Below are 19,339 nucleotides of genomic sequence, written 5' to 3' on the forward strand. Positions count from 1 at the left end.
AATCTCCTACCAACACAGCATCTCCACTCCTGGGGACTGAGACAGATACCCCTGAGTTGCTTCGCACTGTCCCTCGCCCTCCCAACCACCCACCTCCCATCAGCGCATCTCCAGCTGGATGTGTGGTATCTCTCGGGTGGGGGTGGGGGGCTGGGAATGCTCCTCTGGGCTCCCAAGCTTCCTCTGCTGCATCTCACAGCCACACACTGCTTAGCTGCGGTTGTGGGACTGGGCAAACGGCTTTGCCTTCCTGAGCCTCAATTTCCTCATCTGCAAAGTGGGTAATGACTCACCCAGGATTAGGGGAGGTCTTGTTTTCGAGTCCGCATTAGTCCGTCATTTATTTTCAAGCTCACTCCACACGTATTTCCCAAGTGCCTACTGTATGTCAGGGCCCTGTGGCTGGGTGGTCAGACTACAGCAACCAAAGAGACAAGCTGGGTCCCGGCTTGGCTGACCCTGGAGACTGCTGAGGGAGCAAGATCAATATGTGAACAGAGAAACCCCTCAGTGATTTTAGACTGTGAAGACTAAAATTCCATGAGGCATGGAGAGTGATTTCAGGGGAGGGTGTCCAAGATTCAATGAGATTTTATGGTTTGTATCTGCCTTCATCATTCACTTTCTGCTCCACGGGGGCAGGGCCGGTCTAGAAGAGTACCTGGTACACAATAGGTGCATAATAAATGTTGAATTAATTAAAGAGGGAATTTGATTGAAACTATTTTCATAGTGCTTTAGGTCAGGTAGGAGGCTAGTCATGAACCAGCCCATCCTGTCTCCCATGTTACAGATGAGGCAAGTGAGTCCCTTAGACCCAGAAAAGGGGAAAGATGTCATCAAAGGCAGTACAGGAAGTTGATGGGATGTTGTCATTCCCATACAAGTGAGGATGGCTGAAGAAATGGTTGTGAACAGCCAAGAATGGAAGAGAATAGAGACCAGACTTGAGCACAGGTCCCTCCAGGAACCCATGACATCAGCCCCTCTCTCCTCATACCACACAGACACAGCCCTATGTTCATCCACTGAAAGGGTATTTACTCCGTGTCTACTATGTACCCAGTGCTCAGGACACAGCAGTGAACAGATCAAAACTCCCTACCCCCATGGAGCTGACATTTAGTAATCAGTGAAGAAACAACAACATAAATATATAACAACAAACTGTGCTTCCCCGGTGGCTCAGCAGTAAAGAATCCGCCTGCAACTCAGGAGGTACAGGAGACAGTTTCCATCCCTGGGTAAGGAAGATCCCCTGGAGGAGGAAATGGCAACCCACTCCGATATTCTTGACTGGAGAATTCCACGGACAAAGGAGCCTGATAGGCTGCAGTCCAGGGGTCGAAAAGAATGGAACCTGATTGAGCAACTGAATTGTTCAGTTCGCAATTCAATTCACAAAAGAGAAAAATTGAGGAGTCCACTTTGAGATGGGTATCCAGGAAGACCTCCCAGAAGAGTTGTATTACTTCTCAAACACACACACACACACACACACACACACACTTTGATCCAGACAAACGTTGTCACGCAAACACCATATACAGGTTGGAGAACCAAAAGTGCCTGAGGCTGCATAGATACTGGGTGGCTGTGCAAAGATCTGAACCCAGAATCCACATTTCTGACCAGTGTAAGATTCTGCATCCATATGTAGGCACCCTCCTCACATGTGTGCATGCACACACACACACACACACACACACACACACACACAGAGCCAGCCTTATGCCCACATAGTCTGATGTGGTATCACTTTGTCACATACACACACTCCTGGCAAGTATGATCTGCTTTCATCTACACAATACTCAGACTCCCAGAGAGTTCTACCTGTCCAGTTGCAAACGGACAGCCATGTACAAAGTCTCATGTTCACATACATGCATTTGCACACACATATGCCCCATGGGGAGGGGGTGGAGCTGAGAGTCCTTCCCAGCTCCAAGGCATGGAGCTTGGGTAGTCACTGTCCCTCCTTAGGCCTGAATGATCTGGGCAAGCTGCAGACAAGGGCATTTATCGTCATTTCCGTCCCTCTCTGGCCACCCATCGCCATGTCCTCCTGAAGGTGGTGGGGGCTGGGTGAAGCCAGTGCTTCTGTCAGGCCAGGCCAGGAGCCCTGAGCAGCTGGATGAGTCAAGAGGCCCTCCTCAGCCTGAGCCTACTTGGCCATCTGGACTCCCCTCCCCAGTGGGCTGCTGCCCAGGATTGGGGGAAGGCAGGTTTAGCGGCTCCCCCACCTCCTGGGCACTCAAGCCAATTTCTGAGGACCTGCCTCCCATGCCCAGGTTTCTGCCAGGGCTGATTTCTACAAAGATGCACAAGTGTCCAGGCAGTGGTGGCGTGTGTGTGTCTCCACCTCCGCCCCCTGGCCTCCTCCACTCCTTCCTTCATTCCACAAATCCTTGAGTACCTACCATGGGCTGTTCTGGGCACTGAGGATACAGCCAGAATCAGCTGCAGAATTTTGCAGAGCCCAGGACCAGATGAAAATGCAAGACCCCAGTTTAAAATTATTATTATTAAGGGATTTCTCTGGCAGTCCAGTGGCTACGACTCTGAACTTCAAATGCAGGGAGAGTAGATTCAATCCCTGGTTGGGGAACTAAGACCCCACATGCTGAGTGGCCAAAAATTATTTTTTAATTAAAAAAAATTTTTAATGTAAGACTTTAGACCACGACAAGACCATGACAGTAGCACATTAAACCTTCTAAGCATGGGGCCCTGTGTGACTGCTCAGGTCATGTGTCCATGATGCTGGCCTTAGAACAAGACAGAAAAATCCCCTGACCTCATGGAACTAAGGGGTAGGGCAAGCAAAAACAGAAATATATAATACCCCAGGGGCGATGAATGCTGAGGAGAGAAACAAACCTGAGTGAGAGGCAGAAGGAGATGGGGTAGGGGGAGACATCCATGTCGGAAGGCCTCTGAAAAGAGGTAACTTTGAGCAGAGAGGTGAAGGAGATAAGGGAGTCCAGTGGTTTTATTCATCCACTCAAGAGGCATTTGTTGAGCACCTACTCTCTACCAGCATTGTCCAAGATCCTGAAGATTTAGCAGGGGACAAAACAGACCAACATATTGACCTCATGTCTTAATCAAAAGACAGGCAATAGCTAATAAAAGGATAGGTAAATTATATATCTTGTTAGAATGTCATAATTCTAAAACAAAATTAAGGCAGAGTCAGGGAGATTGGAGGTGGGAAGAGCACAGAATATCTGAGGGTGGTTTTCCAGGGGAGGGAAGATCAAGCGCAAAGGCCCTAAGATCAAAATATGCTCAAAGTGTTTGAGGAACAGGGAGGAGGCCAGTGGGATGAGGGGGAGGATGGGAGGAATCTCTGTTAATGTGCTGCTAAGTCGCTTCATTCGTGTCCAATTCTTTGGGACCCTATGGTTGGTGGCCCTCCAGGCTCCTCTGTCCATGGGATTCTCCAGGCAAGAATACTGGAGTAAGCTGCCATGCCCTCCTCCAAGGGATCTTCCTGGCCCAGTGATCGAACCGGCATCTCTTATGTCTCCTGCACTGGCAGGAGGGTTCTTTATCACTAGAGTCACCTGGGAATATGTCTATAGCTCCACTGAATCAACAACAGTGATAATATTATTATGCTAGTGGCTACTGTTCCATGAGCACATACTAGGAACCAGGCACTGTGCTCAGAAACTTACATGCATTACTTCACTTCATCTTCACAACAACCTCCTCAGGTAGGTAGGAATATTATCCCCATTTTACGATGGAAACTGAAGATCAGCAAACAAGCTCAAAGAGGCTGGGAAGCTTGCCCCCAGATACACAGCTAATGAGGAGTGGTACAGTCAGGATTTGAATACAGGTCAATGTTAACATTGGAGCTGAAGCCTGGTCCTTACTACGTGACCCTTTCTCTGCCTGTCTGAGCATATGTGTCTGGTCTGTCTGCATACAGAAGAGAGGGTGCCTCTTTCTCTTTATGCTAATTTGTTCCCTCACTTATTCTTTCAGCATTCACTGAGACTATGTGCAGGGGACCACGATGAATGCGTACCATTTCTTGCCCTCACAGAGCTGTAGTGGGGAATAAAAATATAACCTCAAATGATGAGTGCTTTAATAGGGGCAGAATAAGCAGCAGTGGGAGCCCAGAACACCGACTGATTGAGTCTGGTCGAGAAGTGAAGGTGACCATTGAACAATATTCATACATACATCCATTTGTTCAACAGCTGTCTGTCATGAGCTTGCCTGGTGCTAAGTGCTGCATGGGTAAGATGATGTTTATATTCATTTCTACCAGTTGACATTGAACTGAAGTGCTATAGCTAGAGCTATAGGGCAAGAAAAAGTAATAAGAGCCAAGGTAGGGAGTAATGTGGCCAGTCCATAGTAGACTTTCTAGGAACTTAATAAATATGCTCTTGAGTCCTCAAAATAATAACCCGACATTGAACAAAAACTTAGTAAGAGACTACTATGTTCCAGATTCAGTTCTAGGCACCGGGCATATAGTAATTAATAAAACAGATAAAATATTTTTGTCCTCCTGCAGCTGATATTCTGGGGTAGAACAAGACCAACAGTACATGTAATAAGTAAATTACATAGTATGTATTTAGGTGATAAATTCTATGAAAAAAATACACCAGGATAAGAAAATTCAGGAATCCTGAGGGGCTAGCAACTTTAAACAGCAGTGGGGAGGTGAGAAATACTGAAAAGGTGAGATGTTACGAAGACCTGAAGGATGTGAGGGACCTGTGGATATTTAAGGCAGAGGGAACAGAAAGTGCAAAGGCTCTGAGGTTAGAGAATGCCAAGTGTGTCCAGAAGCAGTCAAGGGGCCAGTGTAGATGGAGCAGAGTGAGCCTAGGGGAGAGTGGGAGGAATGAGGACAGAGACGTTATGCAGGACTCTGTGAGCCTCTTGTTGAGGACTTTGATGTCTCCTCTGAAGAAGGTGAAAGCCATGGAGGGCTCTGAGCAGAGGAGGGTCACAATCTGATGTGGATTCTAATGGGCTCCCACAGGTTCAGATACTTTGGCCACCTGATGCAAAGAGCCGACACACTGGAAACGCCTGATGCTGGGAAAGACTTAGGGCAGGAGGAGAAGTGGGTGACAGAGGATGACATGTAGTTGGATGGCATCACCAACACAATGGACATGAATTTGAGCAAACTCTGGGAAATGGTGAAGGACAGGGAACCCTGGTGGGCTGCAGTCCATGGGATCGCAAAGGATCAGACAGGACTTAGCGACTGAACAGCAGCAGGCTCAGATGTCAATAGCATTTATTAAGCAATTACTGAGTGCCAGTTCTTCAAGAATTCAATATGGTCTGATCTCATTTCTGGAGAAGGCAAGAGCACCCCACTCCAGTACTCTTGCCTGGAAAATCCCATAGACGGAAGAGCCTGGTAGGCTGCGGTCCATGGGGTCGCTAAGAGTCGGAGAGGACTGAGCGACTTCACTTTCACTTTTCACTTTTCACTTTCATGCACTGGAGAAGGAAATGGCAACCCACTCCAGTGTTCTTGCCTGGAGAATCCCAGGGACGGCGGAGCCTGGGGGGCTGCCGTCTCTGGGGTCGCACAGAGTCGGACACGACTGAAGCGACTTAGCAGCAGATCTCATTTCATTCTCATATAGAACCTGTAAGAATTATCATTCCATTTCACAGAGGTGAAACAGGCTCAGAGAGTTTAATGCACTGACCTACGGCCACACAGCCATAATTTGCAGCGCCTGGGTGCAAAGGTAGAGCGAGCCAGGCTTCCCCTCCCCCAAGCTTTTAGATAGGGATTGCCGGCAGCAGAGCGCACTCATCACCGGGAGTTGCGTCTGTGTCCCTGTCTGTCTGTTTCTATTTCCACGCGTCCCTGTCTGTCTCCGCGAGCCTCTGCCTGCGCGTCCCCCATCTGTGCCCAAACCGCCGTCTCGCTGCGCCCGGCCCCCGCACATCGGAGCTATTTCGGGTTTAGGCATAAAATCCCAACAGCTCGGAGGAGACGCTTCCTCCGGCCCCCAGCTCAGACCACGCGCCACACGTGGCCGGCTCTGGGAGCTCCCGGTCTTCTCTGAGGGATCCCCAGGCTGGGGAAGCCCCCGCAGGAGGACCGGTGGGGGCTGGGGCGACCCGGGCCCGAGGCTCCCGGCCCCCCAGTGGCCAATCTAGGCATTGACACTGTTCAGAGCCCGGCCGTGCGTCAGCTGTTGCTCTGGCAACATGCGTGTGACGTCACCAACAGGCAGTGCGTCAGTCACCCGCTGACGTCACGCCCCGGGAGAGGCAATTGGCGAGGTGCGGAGGTGGATTCCATGCTCAGCCCGCAGGGGGAGCCCCAGGGCGCTGATGGTAGACGCCTTTGGCCTGGTCCTGTAGGAGGCACTAGCCGGGGCATGACATGGAGCACCCGAGGCACGCTAGTTTGGCGAAATGAAGAGGAGTCGCAGTGTCCTGTCGGTGGCCGGAACCGGGGACGAGGTGCGAGAGGCGGGGCGGGGCTGGGGACGAGGTTTGGGTTGGGTTGGGGGTCGGGAGCCCCCTAGTGACCACAGCTGCTCACTAAGCCTGGCCCTACTTCCTCGAGGCATCAAGTCTTGTCCCCTCGTGCCTCAGTTTACTCCCTTGACTTCATTATTCTGCTGCTGCCCGGATTAAGAGGCTCTTAGCCCAGGGTTAGAAGGCAGGGCCTTCCAGGGGTTTTCCCAATAGGGAGAGGATTGTAGGGTGGGTGCGGAGAGTTGCTGGGGGTGAAGGTCTTTAGGGTCTCAGATGTAAGGAAGGGAGGAGGCCACATACATTTAGGAGGCTTCGTAGACGTGGAGGGTGGTGATGTGTTAGAAAGGTTTCGTGGTGAGGACGGACTACAGGCATGAGGCCCCAGAAGCCCCAGGACGGAGACATCAAAAGGGAACCCCACAAAAATTATGACTGAGAAAGGGCACCTTTCAAATGTAAGAGCTGGGAACGCCCCCTCTGTGAGAGGGATGCTAAAATGGGAGCGGGGCACAGAAGCCTTAATCCCCATAGGCGCCTCTCTCAGATGGCCAGGGAGGCACGTTACTGCGGGGAGGAGCTCAGAGCTGCCTGACCAGGCTGTACCCCTATCCCGCCCTTGTCTCACCTCAGAGGCCTCGAGAGACCCCCGAGCCGGGCCGAGCCAACATGCTGGGGGCTGACCTCCGACGCCCTCGCCGACGCCTCTCCACGGGTCCAGGCCTAGGCTGGGCTGAGCCTGAGCCCTTGGACCCTGGGGTCCCTCTGCCTCCTCGGCCCACCACTCTGCCGCTGCTGATCCCTCCGCGAATTTCCATCACCAAAGCTGACAGGTAGGCGGGAGGTGGACCAGGCTGGGAGGTGGGATGGAGGAACAGGGCCCGCTGGGCTAATTCCAGCCACCAGTCCTGTCCTTTGCTCCAGGCTCCTGGCTTCCTGAGTTTTGCAAAACCAGCTGAAAGTTCTCCTGGAGCTTGGTGGATCAGGTTGTGACATCCCACCGCCCCCAAGTGGCACCTCTTGCAGGCTTTAGAGGAACCCCTTCTTCCATTTTGCAGCTGCCTCCGCCAGCAAGGGGCAGGGTTTTAGAAAGGGTTTGGACCCTCCAGTCTGCAAGAATGCTCCCATAAGCAGAAAGCTGGGACAGGTTAGGGAGTACACGTCCCACCAATCCGTGTGCACCTCTATTTCCCTTTCTAAGAGGATGTCGTTTCTTCAAGGCGTTAAAAGGGGATGGTGGGACACTGGAGTGGTCTGGACTGGCATTTTTCTTTCTTCTGAGCCTAGCTTCACACTGAACTTCCTTGCTCTTTCTCATCTGGGGTCCTCAGAGGGTACTTCAACCCTCCTCTTGGCCCAAGGATGAATTTGAAAGCCAGACGACTGAGCTAGTCCTGGCTGCTGGCGGGCCCTGTCCCCACTGCTCTCCTCGGGCCACTGTTCTCTGCAGCCTCAATCTCCCCACCCACCCCTTTGTCTACTCAAAGGGCTCCAGGGTCTCTGCTTGGATCATGCTACAATGATTCATTTCCAGATGAGGGAAGAAGTGACTGTCATTCTCCTCTCCAAATGGCTTAATGAACCCCCCACCCCAACTCCAAATCCCTCTAGCCTCCTTCAGGCCACAGATCCAGTGACCTGCTCTGGCCCACTGCCTTGGGCCTTCCTTTTTCTGCCACCCCCGCTGTGACCTGACCCCCCACACGCACACCATTTACCCCACTCTGAGCTTTGGCCAATCCAACAATACCCCTGACCCCAAGAATTTGGTCCAACCCAAGACCCTCAAGTGATCTGAGAAGGAATCACAGCCCTTGTGAATTCCCTAGAAGCTTTTTTTGGGTATGCACTTGTGGGGAGGGTCCCCGAGAGAAGTGGGGAACACAGTTCTGGCCTCTGGGACATTTAGCGGCTGCTAATGGCAGGGCGGTTCTAGCTCCGCGTTCGCCCACGCCCGGAGCCCCCTCTGGCAGGGAGAAAAGCGGCTGTGGGGGTTGGAGCTTTCTCTCTCTCTCTCTCTTTTTTTAATAAGAACAGTGCGGAGGGAGGGCGGTGGCAGACGGCACGGCCTGCCCGGGGGAGCCCTTGAGGGGGGCGCACGGGGGCGGGGCCTGGTTTTGTGGACTGGCTTCCGAGCTCCTTAATCCGGGCGCGCATCGGCCGGGGCACGGGCGGGGGATGGGGCACAAGGGTGTGTACACGGCCCTCTGCCCCGCAGCCTCCTTCACCAGGGCTCGGTCCCGGACCGGGGCGGGGGGAAGGGAGGGCTCTCGGATCCCGCTAGCTCTTTGCTCGCTCGCGCTCGGCGCGGCGCTGGGGGAGGCGGGAGCGTGAGTCACGGCGACTCCCGATTTAGGTGCCGGAAGGGGGGCTCTGCCGGCGGGGGGAGCGGGGAGGAGGCGCGGCTGTTTACTCGCCTGAAAAGGGCACGGGAGTGCGTCCCGCGGCTGCCCGGGACCTGCCTCAGTTTACCTCCTGCAGAAGCGCTTTAGAAGAGGCAGCGACGCACAGAGCGGTGGGCGGGCAGTCGGGGTATCAGCCACCGGGTATCCTTCCGGAGCCACACAGAAACCAAAGGGAAACACCTCAAAGCGGCCCCAGGTCGACCACACACACACACACACACACACACAAACACACGTTGACTCTCTCAGACACCAGTCAAACAACAGAGGCAGAGTCGAGTGCAAAACTCCGCAAGCGCGGACCGACCACAGTACACACCCAATCGCGTGGGAACACAGGCACAGCTCCCAGGCCACCAGAACAGACCCTGTAGAGGCGCACACCCTCCAAACAGGCAGCACACGTGCACACACTTCCTTCAGACACAGACACGCAGATACACGCACAGCGAAATCCAGATAAACAGGCAGATCGCAGCAGCCAACCACGTGCGCGCACACACTTCGAGCAGACAACGAAAACACAGACAAACCTTCGGAAGAGGCCACGTGCGCGCACATCCCGCCCCGGGCACACACCATCGCCATCCCCCGACCCACCAACAGGAGACTCCCCGAACACCGTCGCAGCCCGCTGCAGGGACCGCGTCCGAGTTACCGGGACCACTCCTCACCAGCTCCCCCTGGCCAGGGGTAGCGGCGAGGACAAGTCCGCACTGGGCTCCGCCCCCACCATGATGGACAGACTGACTGACACACCGGCAACCAGTCGGGTGTCTCCTTCATGATCGGATTAACCGTTTAACTCCTTGGTACCCGTGTGCACCGCGACTAAGGCAGGGAGCTCTGGAGAGAGCCGAGTTCCGGCTCCCCCTCCCCGCGGGGAGCGGGGCTCTGCGTGGGCGGAAAGGGCCCCCTCCTTGGGTGGCTGCCCCCCACTGGCCCGGACGGAGGAGGAGGGGGGCGGTGCTGACAGCCGCGGCGGGCGGGGGGCGGGGAGAGGCGGGACGGGGCGGGGGAGCCTGGGCTGGCTCCGAGCGGGACGCTGAACGCCGAGAGCGCTGCCGAGCATCGAACGGAGAGCCAAGGCGCCGACAGGGAACCTCCGCGCCCGGCCCGGGGGCGATCGGCCCGCAGTGCCCCCGGGTCTCTCCCCGGGACGCCATGGCCCAACCGAGGCCAGGCGCACCTGCGGGACCCCGGGCGCATCAGCTGGCGCGCAGCTGAGCAGGGTTCAGCTGTTTTGGAGAGGCCAGGGCCCCCTAGGGTGCAGGTGGGGGCCAGGGCCATGGAGCCCCCGGCCGTCCCCTCGGAGAGGAGCCTGTCTTTGTCTCTGCCTGGGCCCCGGGAGGGCCAGGCCACCCTGAAGCCGCCCCCCCAGCACCTGTGGCGGCAGCCGCGGACCCCCATCCGTATCCAGCAGCGCGGCTACTCGGACAGCGCGGAGCGCGCGGAGCCCGAACGGCCGCCACATCGGCCCATAGAGCGCGCCGACGCCGTGGACACCGGCGACCGGCCTGGCCTGCGCACATCCCGCATGTCCTGGCCCTCGTCCTTTCACGGCAGCGGCAGCGGCAGCGCGGGCGGAGGCAGCTGCAGGCGGTAAGACTCCGAGCTGCGGACGCGCGCGGAGCGGATAGGCGCGCAGAGAGGACGCAACTCTCTCCACTGACCGCAGGGGGCGCTGTGCTGCGGGTGGGGTCAGTGTGACTGACGGGGACCGAAGGGGAGTTCTGCGGGGGCGTCGAGGACCTGGGCCCCCTGATCGTGCACCGCAAGCGAGGCGTCCAACTGAAGCTGATCCTGGGGTCAACTTAGGAGGCGCCATGCTGCGTGTGTTAACGGGAATCTTAGTTGAAGGCTGCAACTTTAGGTGTCTACGGTGACAGAGCAAGACAACGGCTAGGCTGGGAACCACTTGACCGGGCTTTCCTGGGGGTGCTGTTTTAAGGGCTAGATTCACTGTGTTTGGGGAACTCTGTAGCGGGGGAGGGGGGGATGCCTGCTAGGACCACAATGCTTCCTGCAGACTGGCGAGCTCTCAGAGTCCTTCTAAAGCCTGCAAGAACCTATTGGGAGCGGGATTCCTGGACTTGCACTGCAGCTGAGGTCAGTAATCTAAAGGGGGCCTCTGAGGGAGCCCTATCTTGGGGGCTGTGCGCTATGCGGGAGTCCCCTCTCAGGGCAGGAATGTTAAGGCTCAGTAGCTGCCTAGAGGGAAGGAGCAGTGTTCAGGGGGCGCATAGTCCCAACATAGGGTGAGGGAGTCCCTGCCTCCTCCAATGACAGTGATGAGGTGTGTTGGGTACCCTCTCATTGACCGGAGTTGGTCATCCAGCTGTTGGGAATGGCCAGCTGTGGCTGCATGCTCTGCCTGGGTTTCTGGGGTCCTGTGACTGTCACAGCATAACTGTGCATGTTTCCAGGATATTGTAGTTTGTGACATGCTGACTACGTGCTCCCAGGACAGTGATTGTTGTCTATGTGACTTGTGTGCTTCAGGGACATGGTGATGGGGTCCCTATGACTGTGTGTTCTTCGGGTCTGTGCTTATATGACTATGTGCTTCTGGTACAGTGACTATGACGGTGACTTCGTGTAGCCCTGGGGCACAGTGACTTTGCAGGGTGACTGTGTGTGCTCCTGGGATGCTGTGATTATGACAGCATGGCTGTGCATGTTACTGGAACACTGTCATTGTGACAGCATGGCTGTGTGTGCTCACAGGACGTTGCGATTGTGTCACTGACTATGCGTGCCCATAAGACATGGTGAGTGTCATAGAGTGACTGTCTGCTCCTGGGACAGTGATTATGAGAAGGTGATGGTGTGTCTCTGGGGCAGTGATGGTGACAGACTCAGGACAGACTCCTGGGACCGCCATTAAGACAGAGTGACTGTAGGGCAGTGATTGTGACAGAGTGTCTCTGGGATGCAGTGATGGTTGCCCTGTGATGTGTATACTCCTGGGGGCCATGTGATTGTGTCAACACGACTGTTAGTGCCTGGGACACTGTGATTGAGACACTGCTCTAGGATGCTTGCGTGTCCTGTGCCTGGGTGTTGGTGCTCTGACTTTTGGGGTGTGCTTCTGACTGCCTGGCATGCCAAGCTCTAATTACCTAATGTTCCTATGATGCTCTGGTGTCTGACCTTGTGTCCTGGTGACATGTGTGACTCATGGCTTTGACTGCGTGCTTTGTCTGACTCCCATGGGAGTTTGGAACATCACTGGGACAGTCAGATGCAGGCCTCTCCCAGAGTTCCTGAGGGAGGCCCCTCTAGGCTGGGACCCTCCTATTCTGGCCTTCTCTGGGGACCTCCAGCTGGCACCACAGCCTCTAGATCACCCACCCACCTCCATTCAGGGCACACCCCAGCCTCAGCATCCCTGACCCCATCCCAGGAAGCAAGTGTCATGGATCCAGTACTCACAGCCTGCTATTTCCCAGAGGGAATTGAAGGAAAACAAAGCTGGAATCAACAGGAAATGCCAAAGACCAGGGGCAACTTGCCAAACTGGCTCAGGTCACTGTCCTGAGAAACCCACAAGGGGGTGGGGTGCAATAGGAACAGAGCGTTATTCCCTTTTTAGGCCCCAGAGATTCCTCCTACCCTGGTCTCTGGGGTGCTGACTCTCTTGGGACAATGACTGAGTGATAATAACCATCATTATCTTAGTGGCGTCCAACTCATAATGGCTTGCTCTTGGGCTCCATGCCGGGAACTTTTCCACACTTCATCTCCAGTGATCCATGAGGTATTCCTGTTGGACACATGGGAAGCAGAGGCCCAGAGGGGCAAAGCCTGTTCTTCTTACCCAGGTTCACACAACCAGGAAATGGCAGAGCTGAAATTCATTCCAACACAGGTCCCCTCTGATTCCTGTGCACCCTGGGCCAAGTGTCTTGGCCTCTCTAAGCCCCAGTTTCCCCATCTGCCTTTCCCCAACTGCCTTGTGGGGGTCATTTGAAAAAAATACATTTATTTATTTTTGGCTGCTTCGAGTCTCAGTTGCAGTGCAAGGACTTCTCTCTCGTTGTGGCTCTTGGGCTTAGTTGCCTATACAGCATGTGGGATCCCAGTTCCCTGACCAGGGATCAAACCTGTGTCACCTGCATTGGAAGGTGGATTCTTAACCTCTGGACCACCTGGGGTCATTTTTTAAAAAATAATTAATTAATTAATTTGGCTGTGCTGGATCTTAGTTGCAGGATTTGGAATCTAGTTCCCTGACCAGGGATTAAATCCAGCCCCCCTGCGTTGGAAGTGCAGAGTCTTAGCCACTGGCCCACCAGGAAGGTCCCCCGTAGGGCTCATTTTGAGAATTCTGTGAGACTGGGGATGTGTGTAAAGGACTTAACACAGCAAGTGCTTGGTAGACAGTCACTCAGGGACCGGGATTTGGGAGAGGAGCTGGGACCTAGGTAGACCCTGCTCCTCTAGTGTGTGTTAGTTGCTCAGTCATGTCCAGCTCTTTGGGACCCCATGGACTAGCCGACCAGGATCTTCTGTCCACGGAATTCTCCCGGCAAGAATACTGGAGTCGGTTGCCATTCCCTTCTCCAGGGGATCTTCCCGACCTAGGGATCAAAACTGGATCTTCTGCCTTGCAGGCAGATTCTTTACCATCTGAGCTACCAGGGAAGCTTGCCCCTCTAGTATGGGAGGGAAAAACAGGAACCTCAACCACATCCCGGCAGGAGGTCAGGTTTCTGTTCCGCTGTGGGCCTGTGCAGCCTCCGGCGACTGCAGGGAGGGCACTGGTGCCAGCGTCCTCCCCCACCCCCAGGCAGAAGGAAGAAGGGGAAACAGAGGCGGCCAGTGGGAACTGCACTCGTTTTAAATGGGCATTCAGCCAGCTCAGTTCCCCAGAAATGGTGCACACACGCGGGATTCCAGTACTACCCACGTTAGAGTTCATGCAACCACTGAAAAAGGGATCCGGAGAGCCCTTTAGACTTGAATCACAGGAACCTCCAAAGAGAGGGCACTCCATCCTCCATCTGAGATGGCATGCGCAACCCCCCTCCAGACCTGGGAATGTAAGAGCCTGCGCTCCCAGCGCCCTGTGGGGCTGAGTCATGGCACCACCACGATCTGTCAAGAAGCAGATGGAGCGGGAGGAAGAGGACTCTGGTGGTGAGGTGGGGGAACTTGTCGGAATTAGGTGCGAGGCCAGCGTAGAGACCCCTTTTGGGTACCTCCAGACGCTCCCTGCCCAGAGGGGCGCTGCCTGGTCCCAGGAGGGGTTGGACGAAGCCGGATTGGGGTCTCTCTCTGGCCAGTGGTTTCCACTGGGGGCTTCGCCTCCCCCAGTCACTGGCGCCCCCACATCCCTGCGTGTGTTTTGAGAGCAGGTTTCTCCTCGCGCCCGGCCCTCCGCGCGCCCTCTGCTGGGTGACAAGGGAGGCACAGGCTGAGTATGAGCTCCGAGTCCGAACCTGCCCCCGGGACTCTAGTCCCCCAGAGTCCAGCAAAGTCGCCGCCGCCGCCGCCACTGCTGCGGAGCCCCTGGATTATTATTGCATGTTTATTGAGCGCCCGGGAGAGCGGGCGCCAGGCCGGCTGACCGCAGGCTCGTGAGTGAGGTCCTCGCCCACCCGAGGTTGGGACCAGGCTACCACCTCCATCCTCCACCCCGGGCCGAGCGTAGTGGAAACAGCCGCCTGGCGGATGCAGAGGAATTTGGCGGCGAAGTTGAGGACGCAGAGTTCCCGGCTCGCCCCCGCGCGCCTTGGCCCAAGCTGATGTCCATGCGATGGCCTCCTAACACCAACCTGCGTTTTAACTCCCCGCATCTTTGGCTTTTCACGACCAAGATAATCACGATGGTATGATCACTGACCTAGAGCCAGACATCCTGGAATGTGAAGTCAAGTGGGCCTTAGAAAGCATCACTACGAACAAAGCTAGTGGAGGTGATGGAATTCCAGTTGAGCTATTTCAAATCCTGAAAGATGATGCTGTGAAAGTGCTGCACTCAATATGCCAGCAAATTTGGAAAACTCAGCAGTGGCGACAGGACTGGAAAGGGTCAGTTTTTATTTCCAATCCCAAAGAAAGGCAATGCCAAAGAATGCTCAAACTACCGCACAATTGCACTCATCTCATATCCTAGTAAAGTAATGCTCAAAATTCTCCAAGCCAGGCTTCAGCAATACATGAACGGTGAACTTCCAGATGTTCAAGCTGGTTTTAGAAAAGGCAGAGGAACCAGAGATCAAATTGCCAACATCTGCTGGATCATCGAAAAAGCAAGCGAGTTCCAGAAAAACATCTATTTCTGCTTTATTGACTATGCCAAAGCCTTTGACTGTGTGGATCACAATAAACTGTGGACAATTCTGAAAGAGATGGGAATACCAGACCACCTGACCTGCCTCTTGAGAAACCTGTATGCAGGTCAGGAAGCAACAGTTCGAACTGGACATGGAACAACAGACTGATTCCAAATAGGAAAAGGAGTATGTCAAGGCTGTATATTGTCACCCTGCTTATTTAACTTCTATGCAGAGTACATCATGAGAAACGCTGGGCTGGAAGAAGCACAAGCTGGAATGAAGATTGCCGGGAGAAATATCAATAACCTCAGATATGCAGATGACACCACCCTTATGGCAGAAAGTGAAGAGGAACTAAAAAGCCTCTTGATGAAATTGAAAGAGGAGAGTGAAAAAGTTGGCTTAAAGCTCAACATTGGAAAACGAAGATCATGGCATCTGGTCCCATCACTTCATGGGAAATAGATGGGGAAACAGTGGAAACAGTGTCAGACTTTATTTTTGGGGGCGGGGGGCTCCAAAATCACTGCAGATGGTAACTGCAGCCATGAAATTAAAAGATGCTTACTCCTTGGAAGAAAAGTTATGATCAACCTAGATAGCATATTGAAAAGCAGAGACATTACTTTGCCAACAAAGGTCCATCTAGTCAAGGCTATGGTTTTCCAGTGGTCATGTATGGATGTGAGAGTTGGACTGTGAAGAACGCTGAGCGCCGAAGAATTGATGCTTTTGAACTGTGGTGTTGGAGAAGACTCTTGAGAGTCCCTTGGACTGCAAGGAGATCCAACCAGTCCATTCTGAAGGAGATCAGCCCTGGGATTTCTTTGGAAGGACTGATGCTAAAGCTGAAACTCCAGTACTTTGGCCACCTCATGCGAAGAGTTGACTCATTGGAAAAGACTCTGATGCTGGGAGGGGTTGAGGGCAGGAGGAGAAGGGGACGACAGAGGATGAGATGGCTGGATGGCATCACTGACTCGATGGACGTGAGTCTGAGTGAACTCCGGGAGTTGGTGATGGATAGGGAGGCCTGGCGTGCTGCGATTCATGGGGTTGCAAAGAGTCGGACACGACTGAGCAACTGAACTGAACTGAACTGATCTTTGGCTTTGCATTCCTGCCGAGGAAACCGAGAGATAAGTGATTTGCCCAAGGTCACGGGCAAGGCAGAGCTGAGGTTAAAAACCAAGTCTCCGAGACTCCAGACCAGTAGCTAAGATTCAGATTGTAGCCCTAACCGCTGACTCGCTGTGTGACCTTGGACCAGCATCACGGCTCTCTGTGCCTCAGTTTCCTATTCCGTAAACGGGCTGAAAAAGATCTGCCCTGGGTAGATCTGAGTAGGACTGTGGTAAGGCTGAGCTGGCTGACAGTGGGGCCATGCAGTTTGGAGCTGGTGTTTTGAGAACTTGCACTTCCTCAAAACACACTTCCTCAGTAGAGAGAGAGAAAGGGGGCATCCCCCAAACCTCAAACCCTGGCTGCCAGGGTGCCCCCTTGCTGACCAGCAAGCTCCTCTGAATTGGAAGAAACTAGGGCCTTGGGGAACTGCAGATTTCAGGGTGAGGAGAGAGTTTGGGGGGGGGGTACATGAGAGCCTGCTGTTTTCTTACTCCTAAGAGCCCAAATCCAGCCTTTGCCCTTGGCTTGCTGTGTGACCTCAGTAAAGGATTTCCCTTGTCTGAGCCTCAGTTTCCTCATCTGCAACAGGGCCATTCATTTCACAAACCCTGATTGAGCATCTTCAGGCTGTGGTGAAGAATGCAATGGACCCAGTCCTGCCATCCTGGAGTTCTCAGACTAGCCAGTGAGAAGGAAATTGCACAGAAAGGCATTCAGTAATTTCAGATGGTGACCATGGGACAGGAAGAGAAGAGGGACCCTGAAGTCAGGGAAGATCTCTTTCAGGAAGTGACTTTTGAGCAGAGATCTAAATGAAGTGAGAGAAGATGCTATGAGGGTAACAAGCAGAGGAAACAGCAAAGGTTCCGAGGTAGGAACCTGTTTTACATGCTGGAGGAAAAGCATGGAGGGCAGGTGTGACTGGCACAGAGCGAGCAAGGGGTGCTGGAAGGAAATGAGGTCGGAGGTGATGGAGCAGCTCATGTAGGGCCTTGTAGGTCAGGGTCAGTGTTGGCTTTAGACCAACCCTTTATTTTATTTATTTTGAATATTATTAATTTCTTTGGCTGTGCTGGGTCTTAGTTGCAACATGTGGGATCTAGTTCCCTGACCAGGGATTGAAGCCAGGACCCCTGCATTGGGAGCACAGACTTTTAGCCACTAGACCACCAGGGAAGTCCCTAGACCTCAGTTTATATCTGACTTCCTAGGAAGGATCAAAGATCAAAGGGCTGGAAGGAAACTGAACCATGAAGGCCCTGTTGGGCAGAATTCCAGTCTCCGAATCAGACAACTCAGCACATAATTGAGGGAATTCCCTGGTGGTCCAGCAATTAGGATTTGGTGCATTCACTGCTAGGGACAAGGGTTCGATCCCTGGTGGGAGAAGTAAGATCCTACAAGCTGTGTGGTGTGGTCAAAAAAAAAAAAAAATCATAATCAAGCTGTGCTCCTTCCAGGCTGAGTGACTCCTGCCAAGTCACTTCCCTTTCTGGGGCTTGAGCTTCCCTATCTCTCTCTCTCTTTTTAAACACTTATTTTTATTTGGTTTCACCAGGTCTTAGCTGAGGCACACAGGATCTTTAGTTGCAGCGTGGGGGATCTAGTACCCTGACCAGGAATCAAACCTGATCCCCCTGCATTGGCAGTGCAGAGTCTTAGCCACTGGATCACCAGGGAATTGGTGGGTTTGACTTCCCCATCTCTGAAATGGGCCTAGTGTGAACCCTATTTTCTCAAAGTCTGGTTTGAAGAATCAGCAAAACAATTCAGGGAACCCTGAGGGCAGGTAAGTATGAAGGCCCTTCCTTTTTGTTTGTACCTGGACTGAAGGGTCCTGGTGGCCAGGGCATGGGTCTTAGTGGGTTTAGAGCAACAGTTCCAAACCAGGGGCAATCTGCAATGGCTGGGGACATTTTAGTCGTCATGACTGGGTGTGGGGGCTGCTACTGGCATCTAGTGGGGAGGCGGTAGACTGTCTGCTGCTGCTCCTGTCTCATAGGACTGCCCTCCAGGACGAAGAATCATAGGTGCTAAATGTCAATAGTGTCAAGATAGGGAAACCCTGCATTCTCAACAAGGTGACATCACCTCCAGGGGGTGAAATTTGGTTCTTGGAGTGGATGTGTGAAGAAAAGCGTTATGTATAAAGCCTGGATATATACCCAGTATATAAATAGATATACAGCATATCTATGCCATTAACATTATTACATGGAGGAGGCAACTGTGGTGGGGAGGGGAGCATCTAAAAAGACACTCAGAAGGACTTCCCTGGCAGCAACCCACTCCAGTATTCTTGCCTGGAGGATCCCCATGGGCACAGGAGCCTGGCGGGCTACAGTCCATGGGGTTGCAAAGGGTCAGACACGACTGAAGAGACTGAGCACACAGCACCAGGGGTGAAGAATCCACCTGCCAATCCAGAGGACACGAGTTTGATCCTTGGTCCAGGAAGATTCCACATGCCGCAGAGCAACTAAGTCCGTGTGCCACGACTACTGAGCCTGTGAGCCACGACTACTGAGCCTGTTCTAGAGCCCATGCTCCCCAGCAAGAGCAGCCACCGCAGTGAGAAACCTGTGCGCCCCAAGTAGAGGGTAGCTCCCGCTGACAGCAAGTAAAGAAAGCCAGCCTGTGGCAACGAAGCCCCAGCCCTGCAACAACAACAACAAAAAAGACTCCATGCTTCCAGTACAGGTGGCATGGGTTCAATTCCTGATCAGGGAACTAAGATCCCACATGCTATGCAGTGTGGCAAAAAAATTTTTTTAATAAAATAAATAAAAAGGCACTCAGGGGGCAGTCATGAAATAAAGAGAGATAGCCACTGACCTAGAGCTGGGCTCAGCCACTCACTGGCTGTGTGACTTTGAGCAGGTTGTTTTTCTCCAAGACTGAGATTTCCCGTCTATAAAATGGGACACTAGTGTCACTTCATGGGCATTTTGTGAGAATTAAATGAGATCATAGCTAGAGGCGGTGAATGCACAGGAAGTATTCTGAAGGTTAGCTGCTATATCATCATTA

General features: G+C 53.5%; 1 protein-coding gene across 2 annotated transcripts in view; it reads left to right on the plus strand.

Moving 5' to 3' along the window:
* Window positions 1–6,333: 6,333 nt before the first annotated feature.
* The window catches only part of PDE4A (phosphodiesterase 4A), a 44,457-nt gene continuing 31,451 nt past the window's right edge, over window positions 6,334–19,339 (plus strand). The window contains exons 1-2 of one of the 2 annotated variants that reach the window (XM_061422124.1): window positions 6,334–6,480; window positions 7,129–7,328. In XM_061422124.1, coding sequence (XP_061278108.1) covers window positions 6,433–6,480; window positions 7,129–7,328 — 248 coding nt within the window. In that variant the 5' untranslated portion in view covers window positions 6,334–6,432. Of the gene's footprint in view, window positions 6,481–7,128; window positions 7,329–9,965; window positions 10,503–19,339 lie in introns of those variants that run through there. The other variant, XM_061422123.1, reaches the window with a different exon arrangement.

The sequence above is a fragment of the Bos javanicus genome, chromosome 7, assembly GCF_032452875.1.
Source record: "Bos javanicus breed banteng chromosome 7, ARS-OSU_banteng_1.0, whole genome shotgun sequence".
In the NCBI taxonomy this organism is placed as follows: Eukaryota; Metazoa; Chordata; class Mammalia; order Artiodactyla; family Bovidae; genus Bos; species Bos javanicus.